Raw genomic sequence first — 13,320 nt, 5'->3', positions numbered from 1 at the left:
TATATTAAGTAACCCCCCCCCCCCCCCATTTTTTCTGTTTTCATTACTTGTGCCTAATGAATTTGAGATGGAGAAGAAAATGTACCACTAAGGTGGTACGCTTGGTTACCTGGATGGGGCCAGCTCCATTTCCTTTCCAACTCTCAATGCAAATGACCTCTGGGAATGACTAAAGTTGTCCCATGTGAGCAATCCTGCGATAGCAGCAGAAACCAGGAGAGGAGCTACTGACAGCATCCCTGCATGTCCAGCAGTCCCAGTCTGGAAGACCTAATGGCAGCAGTGGGCGGCTGCAGCCTTTGCTGACACTTGTAGAGGATGGTGGACACCCAACATGGGCTCTGCTGTGTTTTCCTTCTCCATACCATAGCCACGTGTCTCCAGCTGTTGAACAGCAATAGAAGGGTGATGCACTAGCCACAGTTAACACTGGCCTCCAGTGAGACTGTATCTAAGAAGGCATTTGTTATGCACTTAGGAAACTAATGTATTTAGGTGACAATTTGAGAAGCCGATGTGAAGTGTTAAAACTGAAAAGCCTGAACAGTTGTCTGACTGGCAGATACTTGGACAGAGAAAGTTTAGAAATTAAATAACCCCTGTAAAAACATCCCATTGGCTACTGGGGATAATCAGGCATTGTTACAGAAGTGCAGGCAGCTATTTCCTATTATGCTGCTAATTTGTATCTCCTATTGATGACTGAATTAGCAAATTAGCTTGCTTGAAGAGGTAATTGACAAAGGAACTCCCAAGGGTTCAAACTGACTCTGCACCAGCCTCAAAATGGACATTTCTGCAGATATTTATAAAAAACAGAAAAGAGACCATAAAACAGCCTACAGAAACTCACACTTGCAGAAGTAGGTGGCTGAATGGAGCTAAGCCATTCTTCAGCATGTGGCCAAACACGTCGTAAGCAAGCTGTGCGATACAAGAGTATTTGCATGAATATACTGGGGTTTTTTAAAACGTGAAAATGTGGAGTGTTTAAAGAAGCATCACTTTATTCACTGAAGAATGAGAACAAAGGAGAGAGACTGGTTCTGCTTGAGCATGTCAGAACCTGATGAGGAGTATGAATTTCCCTTTGTCTAGGCAGTATCATGTCTTCAAAAAGAAGCAGCCTGGTTGTGCTGTCCTTCAGGAAGCCTATAGAGCACCTTCTTTATGGTTCATGGTTTCCTCTCTGAAGCAAAAACATATGGATGAGAGCAGCCGTGAAAGGAACCTTCTTGTCTGGCCTGTAATTGCACGTCTGATTTCGTAATGATTAGTCTTATCAGTGACAGGCATCTAATACTCTGTGTTTAAGAATCCTAACTAGGGATTCTGATATTATGACAGCTGTATGCTAATTTTCTTTCCAGATTTAACATCTTGAATGAATTCCTGAATGAAGTTTCTAGCTATGCCAAAAAGTCAGTTGTTACAGCCTTGAAGCTAAGTTGAGAACCTACCTTCCAGCCAGTCGCAAAATAGGATACAAAATGCCTAGGACAAGAAGTAATAAAAGTCAAAATATCTTGCAGAGATTAAAAAATTTCTAAATTACTAAAATCCAGTGCATTTTATTTGTATTTTTCTAGCATGTTTAGTTTTGGTTTTCTAGAAACTAAAGTTACTTGTATTAGTAGACTCAAGTCATGTTAATTTAGCAATGAGAATTCGAGCTAGTTGGTATCTGAAGTTAGGTCAAAGGCTTCCAGAAGAACTTGAAAATTTCCTAGGCAGAAAGAAGAAGTTGTTTTTTTTTTTAATTAGTAAATAAATTAAGTATTTCATTATTTTTTAACTGTAGGTTAAAGCAGCATGAAAGCTGTAAACCACTGTACAGTTAATAAGCACAGTTACTGCCCACAAATTGTTTTGAATTTACTCCAGCACTGCAGTGTGAATGCCCGAGTAGTAATGCTTGCCTGTAAGAACCGGCTGTGGGGTAACAACTGAACTGGCACCGTGCAATAGTTAATAAATTTCAGTTAAACTTACTGAATTGAGCTAACATGGACACTTCCATAATTCTGGGAACTTATTTGGAGATTAATAAGAATCTGCATTTAGGCTCCGTCATACGTCAGTCGTTTGCCCAGATGAAAGGTGAATCAAATTGCTTTGGCTTTCAGCTTGAAGTGGTGGAGGATATGATGTGTTCCAATGGCTATTTCTCATCTGTGGCTACCTACCTTCCCTTAGATCTGTTACCTTAGTGCAGAAGCTACCTGGAGACAGCTTTTGGTTTAGAAATCAAACGTGGCTGTAAAAGCTCTGCATGAATAATCTGAGTTTGTAGCAGTCATTTTTCATATGTTGCAGCTTGTACTGGTAGGACATAAAAGTGCAAAAAATTTTATTTATTTGTTTTTTATTTGCTGATGTGACATGCAGAGGAAAAAGATCAACAGCTCGAGGTAAAATAGGACCTTTCATTACACTTTTCCTAGGTGGAAATTAGCTCTCCACACACCACTTGAGCTGGACCATTCTTACGTTACAAACTCTGACTTTTTTCAGCCAACTTATCACCAGGTTTATAATCATCCTTCTCTGCCCAAAGAGGGTTTAGAGGAAAAAACTTGCATTTGAATGAAGGCCTTAAAGAGCTGTTTGCCTCCAAACACCTCTTGATGTTTCTGTACCTGGGCCTTCATGATGAAGACCGTGGAGCAACTCCAGTGTCCTCTTGTGTCACAGCTTTACTAAGCCTACCTAGCATTATCTGCATACCTCATCTTCTAGGCCCTCCTCACTTTTACTAGCAATTTCTCCAGTGCAAATGGCTGTTGTGGGACAGTTAATGAATCTTCCATGGGAGTTTTCTCCTTGCTGACCACAGTTAATGTGTTCTTTGCAACCTAGACAGAAATTTAAAGGGCTGCAGAGATTGCATGGGCTCTGTCCTGGATGCAGGCTGCTGGGTGCACTGTTAGTGCTGATCTCGTGGGATGGCATGAGCCGAAGAAATGAAAGGTCTGATCCTCGCATAAGCAAGATATATGAGTTATTCATAACTGAACTAGTGAACCCAGAACCCTTCACATCTCTATGGTGAAACTTGGCTGCCTTCTTTAACAAAAGGTTGTGAGAATGTCTCTTGAAACCCATTCAATAAATTCCTTTGGATAAACTGTTACTTTTTGAAAGATATTTCTTGAAGTCATTCAGAAAGGAAAAGGATACAGAAGGAAATGCTTACATACTTGGTTTTTAACTTCATTACAAAAGACTAAATATATTGTTGAAAACCTGAAATATGTTCAGTTGTATTGAACCAAAAGAAATAAGCACACACATGCTACCTGCCAGGCTGAACCGTTTAACTGAAGTTATGAGTATTAGTCTCCAAGGGAGCATTTTTAGTGTTCACCACATTGATATTTCTCTTCTCTGGGCAATGCTGGAATGCTTCATCTACCACTCCCTGTTTTTCAGTAAATCTGAAGGCATTAAGACCACCAAGGCTTTGTACATTTCTGAGAGTTGGCTCAAACTTCAGTATTATTTTCACCAGGGATTTGGGAAATATTTGTTATCTTCTCTTGGAAGATTACTGTTCTCTTGATAGTAGGATTGGCTATAAGAATATGGGAACTGCAAGCTTATCGTAATTAACTGATCAGTCTGGAGAATTCACACAACAATGAAAAATGCAACTTTCCATACACCTGGCTTAACTTTATTACCCAAACATAATATCTCATTTCCATCTAAACCATGCCACCGCGTTATGGAAAATCTCTGTAATGGGGAGAGGGAGAATATCCTACACGAGAATTGGCTGTGTTGTGTTTTATTGGCAGTTTCTAGAGCACTTGGGATTTAGTAAAAATGCTGAATGCATTAATTCCTAGTGGATAGACTGGACCTCCTATAATTCCTTCTCATTATGGACTCTGAGTTTTTTCAAGCTAAAATTCATATTTGTATTCTCAGAAATAAGTTGATGTCCACTTTATTGCTGTTTTGCAACATCTCTCTGAAATTGTTGGACAATAGCAGTGTTTAAAATGTTGTCAGTTGCTCTGATCTGAGATTAGGGTATCTGTCTTTTACAGACTAGACCAAGCCCATCATAACTGCTTGAAGCTCTGGGTGCGTCTGTGTGTGTGTGTGTGTGTGGTGCCATATCTGAAACGTCTATCTACTGCGCATTAAAATCTGCAGCAGAGAGGATGGGAGCCCTGTTTCCCTCTTGGGTGCCAGAGAACTACAAAAGAAAAAATTGTAGCGGAGTAACCACTGGAGTTAATGATGAACATCTGAGCTGGAATCAGCAAACCACTGGGGTGTAGAACAACTGTCAGGTCTTCTTCCCCAATCTGCATTTGTGATACAAGCATTCTCTTAGTCATAAACACTCTTTGCCAGGATCTCTACACACCAGCATTGATGAAGCAATTCCTTGTGCTCTGCTGACAGAGGTTTCTGGCCATCCATTTGGCTGTGCAGCTGTGTTCAGGCGTCTGTGTGATATTCGTGCTACACTGTGTTGGCAACAGAGGAACCTAGGATGGGAGGCAATTTCCAGAATCAGAGTCCAGTCCTCTGCTAGCTGAGGCTTTCAACAACCCTGTTGATAACATTCATCATATTCCATTTTAAAATAGAATAGACAATTTGCATTCTTAGCTCCCTGGTAAGCCTGTTCCAGAAATTCATTCGTGTGATGGTCGAAAGCCAGTCTTCTAATAGCCAGCATGGACAGATTCCTGGCCGATATTATCACTGATGAGTATCTGCTGGCCTTGATCATCACTTAAGTAGCTCTAGCTCACAACTACATATTGTTCACCCCTTCTCCCCTCTTCCACACTTTTCTTCCTTTCATGTTTCCAACTGATGAGCCAGAGCTTATAAAGGAATTGTTCTCACCAGTCCTCGAAACTTTGTTCCATGTGATTTCATTCTGGGACTGTGGCTCCATCTTCAAGGTCATCCTGCATCTCCTTTACCCATCTACAGTCATGCTCTTAATTAATGCTGTCTATTAACTTTGAATGATTAATCAGAGTATTTCTCATTGTACTTTCTTTGCTGAGATAAATAATGAAAATATCAAGTAAAACTGGGCCCCAAACCCACCTTGGATACCATTATTCTCTCCCAGATCTGGAAGTTCATTCAAACCAGTCTATTGTTATCTTAACTGCTAGGCAGTTCTGCCTTATTTTAATTCCTATCCTTTCCACTTTAAAAAATAATTTCCCTTGGGGTATTATAAAGGTTTCTTTTTTTTGTTTTAAACTAAGTTTCTAGAAGGATGGATTTATCCTATGATCTTTGTCTTAAAAACGATATTTTATCAAAGGTGGATGTCAGGTTAGTTTGACAGAGTCTGTTTACCCATACTGTATTTTATATAGTTTTCCATTTATCTCCACATTTAAAAGCCTTAGGTTACTATGTAGGTTGCAAATCTGTAGTTTCCTACATTAGATTTCTCCAACATTCTCGTTCCTTCTTTAAGCATAGCCATCGCTTGTTATTCATAGCGGCATAGCATCATTCTCATTCCCCCATCATCAGCTGAATCATTAATTAAAATCATTGCTCTTGAGTTTCAATTTCATATGCCAGGTTTTAAATGTTGACAGCTAAAGAAAGCTTAATCCTCTGCTAAGTTGCATGAGTGCAACTCAGTGTGGAGCCACCTCATACGTGGTCATGTTCTACTCATTAATTGCTATCCTGCCTCACTCTTCCCCATTGAGGACAGACAGATTTCAGCCTGGGTCAGTCATGACCTACGGGAGCTTTGGAGTCTGAATCGATTTGCTGTAGTGAATGTTTGGTGATGTGGTAAGTGGATCACGTGGAGTTGTGGATATCAGGAAAGACTCACACCTAACAGCTGTTAGTCAAGCATCTTACCTTAGCTGAGACAGACCCAGGTTTGGTTTCCTCACCTGAATCTGACAGAACAGAAGGCCTCATCTCGTTGATCCATGATGTTGGAGAGAATCCTGCTGTCAAGCTACTTCTTTTTGCTCTGTGGTGTCTCTCAGCATTTTGGCAAAAATGAAGTAGCATAATGTAAAGGGAAATGTTTTCATTCTGGTACACAGCAAATTGTTTTTGCAGTCTCCGAAATGCTGCAGAATGGAAACCTGATTTTTCCATATTGGTGTACTCACTATATTTTTAACCCAGGTCAGGTCTGCCTGTGCCTGTCAGACTGCTTCGTTACTTGCTGAGGATAGCTATCAAGGGATGCACAGAACTGCTGCTCCTGCTAGATCTGAAAAATGATGCCTTGCAGTGCTCTCGGTTTGTCTTGGAGTGAGAGTCTGAGTACATTTTATTTTGCTGTGTTGTCTTCTTATGTAGAGCTAGAAGAATTTTTTTGTTCGATTTGCCATTGTTAGTAGAGTGGCAGGTGGAAATGCACCCTCTTGCTGTAGTTTGAAAGAGGGGGTGGTTATACCACCTACACAGTGCTTGACATTTGATAACACTTGACATGCCTGTGATGATTATTTGGCATTCTTTTACATTGGTGAGAAAAATCAAAACAAGAATAAGTTCCACAGTCTTATAGAAAAAAGAAATATAGAAGAAACAGGATCCTCAGTTTCCTACTTTCTCCTCATGGTAGTTTTGCCTTTGCAAAGAGCAGCTAAAGTGGCAAGAGCAGCACTGACTAGAAAATAATGTAGACTTCTTTGTTAATTAAATAGAAAAAACCAGATAAGTGATATTTGCATTTGTTGATGGCTTCTTTATGGTGAATGAATTGCCGGATGGTTGATGTTGATGTTTTGCATTTGATTTCCTTTGGTTTCTTGGCTGGGATTGTAGCACAGATTATTATTGTCTCGCACATCTGCTAGAGGATGTGTTCCCATTGTACCTCACCACTCACAAACATGTGAATAACTTCCATATTGGCCACTCGTGTGGGTATCACTGCAGCGATGTGGGAAGAGACACTCCTGTAGTCATACCGAGCTCTTGGATATGCTGAATGTTTGTTTTTTCTCACTGCCTGTCCCATCTGTGTGCTCTGAGCTTTATTCTGATTAAAGATGAGTAGTGAGGAGCTTGACTTAGGAAGGGTGCTTTCTTTCAGTTTTCAGTGGTTGCATTATAATTTCTCTTGAACTATTGCAAGTCAGGTATCTGCCAGGAAAACATTTGCAGCAGTAATGGAATTCTTTGGAGGTGCTGTAGCAGAAGGTGGTTGAGCAGGTTCTAAGTTCTTGGTTTTTCATTGCTAGAAACCAAGGAAAAAGTTTGGTATGCATTTCATACGATGTAGTTAAGCTTTTCACACTATGGCATTTCTCCCCTGTGCATTTCTGAGGATTTTAGCATTTATCTGAGATTGCTACTCTTCTTGTTTGCAACAAGCTGACTTTGGCTTTGTGTGACAAAGTTTTGGTAGCAGGAGGGCTACAAGGGTGGCTTCTGTGAGATGCTGCTAGAAGTTTCCCTTATGTCTGACAGAGCTAATGCCAGCTGGATCCAAGACGGACCTGCCAGTGCCCAAGGCCGATCCCATCAGCAATGGTGGTAGTGCCTCTGTGACGTTGTACTTAAGAAGGGGGGAGACAAAAGCACCTGTGCAATTGCAGCTGGAGAGAGGAGCGAGAATATGTGAAAGAAACAACTATGCAGACACCAAGCTCAGTGAAGAAAGAGGGGGAGAAGGAGGAGGTGCTCAAGGTGCCAGAGCAGAGATTTCCTTGCAGCCTGTAGAGGTTAACAGTGGAGCAGATATCCTGCCTTTGGAGGACCGCATGCCAGAGCAGATAGATGCCTGAAAGAGGCTGTGACCCTGTGGGAAGCCCATGATGGAGCAGGCTTCTGGCAAGGACCTTTGGAGAGAGGAGCCTGAGCTGGAGCAGGTTTGCTGACAGGACTTAGGATGCTGTTGGGGACCCACACTGGAGCAGTCCATTCCTGAAGGACTGCACCCCGTGGAAGGAACTCACACTGGTTCCTTGTGAAGAAGGACTCGGGCTGGAGAAGTTTGTGGAGTACTATCACCTGTGGGAGGGATCAAATGCTGGAGCAGGGGAGGAATGTAAGGAGTCCTGCCCCTGAGAAGGAAGGAGCAGCAGAGACATTCTGTGATGAACTGACTGCAACCCTCATTCCCCATTCTACTCTCCTGCTCTGGGAGATGAGGTAGAGAATTCAGGTGTAAAGTTGAGACCAGGAAGAAGGGAGGGGTGGGAGGAAGATGATTTTAAGATTTCTCTTTATCCCACTCTGATTTAATTGCTAATAAATTAAATTAACTTCCCCTAGTTGAGTCTGTTTTGCTCATGACAGTACTGGTGAGTGATCTCTCCCTGTGCTTATCTCAACCTGTGAGCCTTTCATAACATTCTCTCTCCCCTGTCCAGCTGAGGAGGTGAGTGATAGTGCAGCTTTGGTGGGCACTTGACATCCAGCTAAGCTCAGCCTACCACGCTGATTTTGTATTTTAGTGTCTGTAGACACTCCTGCTTGCTAGATCAGAATCTGCTGCTTAAGAGGTACTTGTTCTTTGCAGATGGAAGTGATACAGGTTTCAACTCACTATGCATAAGAGTTTGTGTGTGTGCGTGTGTGTAAACAGACGGAGAGGTATGCTGCGGTAGAGAAAAATTATGTGGAAAGATTTCGACAGAATAAATCAAATGTGCTGCTGTAACGGTGCTGTTTAGGCAGACTTGGTCATGGTACTCACCATTGCTATGCTGGAAAGCCCCTCAAGGAGTATTTCCAGCAAAGTAGTCCATGTTTTCTTTAACTACTCAGAAAGGTAGTTATAGTAAGGTAAGTAACATTAGAGATTTAGTTTTTTAAAAATAAGTAATATTAAAAAAACCAAACAAACCACCTGTCAGGAAGTATTGATTTGACCTTGCATTTGGATGATTTTTAGGGATGTTTATCTCCTTGGATACTTTACTCTGCTCATTCTCAGCAAAGATTCCAAATGTTATCTGTTGGAATGATTGTGTACTCACACAGCTTTAACATTTCTCTTTATTCTGTGCATACTTCTACAGTTTTATTGCTAATTTTGCCTGTTAATATGAATCCCATTGTAGAGCCAAATCTATATTTGAATGTTTAAAGAAAATACGTTTTGTATTTTTTTGGCTTGTTACTTCCCTTCTGCTTAGTAATAGAATTTCAATATTAAACTTGATGCTGGGTTTATGTCCTCAGGCTTTGCATTTGAAATTACCTGCTCTCTGAGGTAATACTAATTTTCTTTGCCCCTTGATTTGTTTTTTTTAATCTAAGCAGCTGATGTTGATGCTTTTGTGCTCTTTGGGAAAAGTTTGATGGTTTGTAGGAGCAGATCCAAAGGAAATCTGCTTCCTCAGTAAAAGAAGGAAAGGGAGACAGGATATGGATGCTAAAACTGATCAACAAGCCATAAGTCCTTCCTTCCTTCCCTCCCTCCCTCCCTCCCCATGTTAGTTTGGCATACAACGTGCAGTAGGATGTCCTTTTTCACCTTGGATCCTTTCTGTGTAACTTTTTTTAGTTTTATTTAGTTTTACTATTTAAAATAACATTTACTGTTGCTTACCCTAACTACCATCAGCAGCACGTTCTGCCAATAGCAAATGCTATAAAAAAGGGCAGTACTAGATAGATCTAACTCTGACAGTTCTATAGAATACAAAGGAAAAACAAAGATGAGGGTGAAGGGAGGAAAAGATAGATCATCTGGACAAAGCGATAAAATATTCTGTTTGCCTATTTTGGGTGTTGTTATCCTGCTTTCATGTTGTCTGCTGATTATTTTATCTTACTTTCCTCTTCCTACGTTTATACTTTCTCTTCATTGCTTGCAAAGGTCGGTTTTACTTCCTGTTTTCTAAAGGACAGATGTGTTTAATGGTCATTTTGTAAAATCAGGGAAGGGACATAGATTTTTTTTCTCCCCCCCCCCCCCCCCCCCCCCCCACTAGATAGCTACCTGAGATCAAACTCTAGGTCCTTTATGCCACTGCAAATCTATTTTGGGTGCATATTTTTTGGAGGTATGGGAGAGACGTGCATTAAAACCCGAAAGGCAAGTAAAAAGAGCACAACTGGGAAAAAATGGGAGGTAATATCCTTGGCATTGCCTCACCCCAAAGAAAATGTTACTTAAGTCACTTCAAGTTTTAGGGGTTGGCATGCCTTTTGTATACACAGGAGTTGACAGAGGTGGAAGTCAGTAGATGTTCATTTGTACCCAGTATACAGAAATTACTTTAAAAGTCCAGAAGGCAGAAGAAAATTATTTGGGATCATTGAAGGGAGAGGGGTAAAAGCATAATAAAATGAAGAGACAAGGCAGACTCCTTATTAACTTCTTAAAAAACAATGGGTGGATGTTTGGTGGAGTTGTGTAAAATATGTTTTTTCTGCAAAGGTGGTGACTCTTGGGGTATTGCATGTTACGTAGGCTCTAAGATATCAGGACATGTTTTGCCTTCCCAGGAAGGCTCCTTATGGGCTATAAGGTGCTTACTCTTTTGGGCCTAAAATTCTCATTTCCCTCCCTGCTTCAGTCTGCGTTTGTCAGTTCCTTCCTGAGAGAATCTCATCCTGCTCTGCAGGGGCAGGACAACAGCAACACCAGACAGAGATACACTGTTGTCCTTCTCAATTTCATTATTGTTAGCTCTCATGATTTTACTGCAAAGTGAATGATATTTGTTTTAATTACCAGTCAGTTGCTGGAGTCAGTAATTAAATGAGAATCTCAGCTTTCACTTAAAAATAAATCTTCAGCATTTGTAGGTGTTGAGAAAGAGTTTGAAAATGTGGTAATGTGGTGTGAATTATACCCTAGAGGCTTAAAGGCTGAGAAACAAAGCAGCAAATTAAAAAAACAAAACAAAACAGGAAACAAAACCTTCATTTTATTGCAATTTTATCATCTGACATTGCTAAAAACCCTCATTATTTTTTTTGGTGATTGCTTTATGATTTTCAGCTACTCGGACTGATAATCCTGCAGATCAAAAATCACTTCTTCTCTTGAAAGAGTTTTAATTAGAATTCTATGTAAGCATCTCTGCAGATTTTAAGCAGCTAATTGAGGAAATGTAAAGAGAAAGCACATTATTTTTGTAGAACTGTTTAGCATTGTTGGATAGATCTTGAGTTTATACATAAATGTTATAGAAAGCTACAGTCTGTCAGTAAGCAGAGCAGGGCAGTGCCTCCCCTGGTTTTTGCACTGTGCCAGCTACTATGTCCATGGACTCCAAACTTAGTAAAATCGATAAACTGTTAGTAACAAGAAGGGATTTTGAGCTGTGGAGTTTGTTCCAAGGCAAAATTCTCTTTCCTTTTAACTCTTCAAGGGATTCAGGACGAGTTGTGTGGAACAATAGTGTGTTCATCCAAGGACAACTACTAGGTGCATTTAATTATCCTCGCTGGTTGTTTCACCAGAGTGCCGATTATAGATAATGCCTCCTCTGAAAGCACGCTCTTAGTAAGAATGTTAGGTTTATTTTGGTAGATAAAATATGCACGTTGCTTCAGATGATCTTAGATGTTCAGCTGCTGTTTCCAAAGCAGAGCTTCCAGGCACAGTTGCTCCTTGCTTTGGCCTCTTCTGTTATTTTCTTGTGGGGTGGGAAGGATCACAAATTTCATATTCCTTCTCTCCCCCTACAGTAATTCTACTAGACCCTGAAAGCATTTCCAGGTAAAAGCAAATACTTTTCCTGTTCCTGTCCTATAACCCTCTAATATATTTATTTGTTTTCTTTCAAATGCAGATTTTAGTAACGTGCCTGATGTCACATCCAACTTGAAAAGGAGCAGTACTGATGGCACTCTGGATCAAGTGCCACACAGGGAGAAGACAGATCCACCTTTCAGGGTAAGAACATGCTTGTAAGACAATCCTTATGAACAAAAGAGTGCTGGACTGTTACCGCTCTCCGTTTTGTGGAAAAGAATTTAACTTATGACACTAATTTGGGAAAGTTTTTATGCCTATTAGCTGCACTTATTGTTTTATCATCTTGAGGCACAGCTGCTGCATCTCCAAAAGCAGTGTGATGGGGCAAATGGCAAACGGGCAGAGACTTGTCAAATTCATCCTTATGTGTTGCTTGAAGCTAGCTCTGCAGAGAACAGTAAAGCTGCTGATTCAGTTAGAAAGCTGGTTCATGCTTTCTTTTTTCTGGTACTTCTAGGGCTTGTTAAGATTGCAGAGATCATAGCAACAGTCATTTCACATAAGTAGTTTTAGACTGGACTGCAGACTTGGAGAGGTGCAGTGTTTGAGAGCCAGTGATTCCCACTCTCTAATTTGGAGAACCTTTGTATGTCTGCAGTTACTGTTTGACTTCAGCAGGAGTAGGAGATGCTCAGACCTCCTCTCAGTCAGGACTTGGCAGGGATCCCCAGAATTAGTGTCCACCTTTGAATGGGTTGATCTTCGAAGAGCAAGTTTTTGTATGTTTTGCTCTGAGTCAGTCAATTGCAACCTGTGTCCAGCTCAAGTGCATGTTGTTTTGAACTCCCAGCTGCTCACACAGGTAGTGTTTTCATGCTGGTGGCCATGATTTTACTAGGCATTGCCATTCTAACAACAGAATTCTTTTTGTTACTTCTGTTGATGAGTTGGTTGTATTTCCAAGCAAATTGGTTCTGGAATATATTAATATCTTGTATTAGGTTGTATGACAGTGTGGTAGAGATAAGGCAGAACATAAAAACTAAGAAAACTAGAACAGGGAAGATATATTGAACCCGACCTACTGAGAGGAGCTGGTCCTCTCTTACTTTTGGAATTACTTTCTAAGCTGCTTCAGTCTAATATAGGTTGGTGTCTTTATGCAGTTTCTGTAGAAAGTGAGGAGAAGCGTGGTGATTGTGGGTCTTCAGCCCATCTCCTGCACAGGGGATTCCCACAGAGATAATCTGTATTCTGTGTAACACATCACTTTCAAATAAGTCTTTGCAACCAGACAAGAATAAACTGGATTTTCCTTCCCCTTGAACACATTTTTCCTTTGGAAGGGGTAATGTGGATTTCTCTATTGTTTTAGAGTTTCTGCAGTGTTTTAGGGGCAGGGATCTTTGCAAGAGCACACTGGAGGTGACTGCAAGGCGCAGGGTGCCTCAGAGGCTGGCTACATCAGCAGCCGGGTGCTTGGCCAGGTTCCCCTCGGCGCCTTGGTGTGCCCTGCTCACCCCGGGGTATGCCTGACAGCCATGCACTGTGCAGACGTACTTGACTGAGCTCCTGTCCTGCTGGAGGGGAGGAGATTCTGGGGCATCAGCTTTGCTTTAGTAGAAGAATAAAGCCAGTCCTGATTGTCTGTGTCAAATGCACCAGATGACAGAAAATTAGGT

General features: G+C 41.0%; 1 protein-coding gene across 1 annotated transcript in view; it reads left to right on the top strand.

The window, feature by feature from the left end:
• The window catches only part of TIAM2 (T-cell lymphoma invasion and metastasis 2), a 92,274-nt gene that overhangs the window by 48,664 nt on the left and 30,290 nt on the right, over positions 1–13,320 (top strand). Inside the window, exon 13 of the mRNA XM_010145070.1 lies at positions 11,733–11,836. Within this exon, the coding sequence (XP_010143372.1) occupies positions 11,733–11,836 (104 nt within the window). The remainder of the gene's footprint in view (positions 1–11,732; positions 11,837–13,320) is intronic.

This window comes from Buceros rhinoceros, unplaced genomic scaffold (assembly GCF_000710305.1).
Source record: "Buceros rhinoceros silvestris isolate BGI_N320 unplaced genomic scaffold, ASM71030v1 scaffold18941, whole genome shotgun sequence".
Taxonomy (NCBI): Eukaryota; Metazoa; Chordata; class Aves; order Bucerotiformes; family Bucerotidae; genus Buceros; species Buceros rhinoceros.
This window is presented reverse-complemented; position numbering and strand designations above follow the sequence as displayed.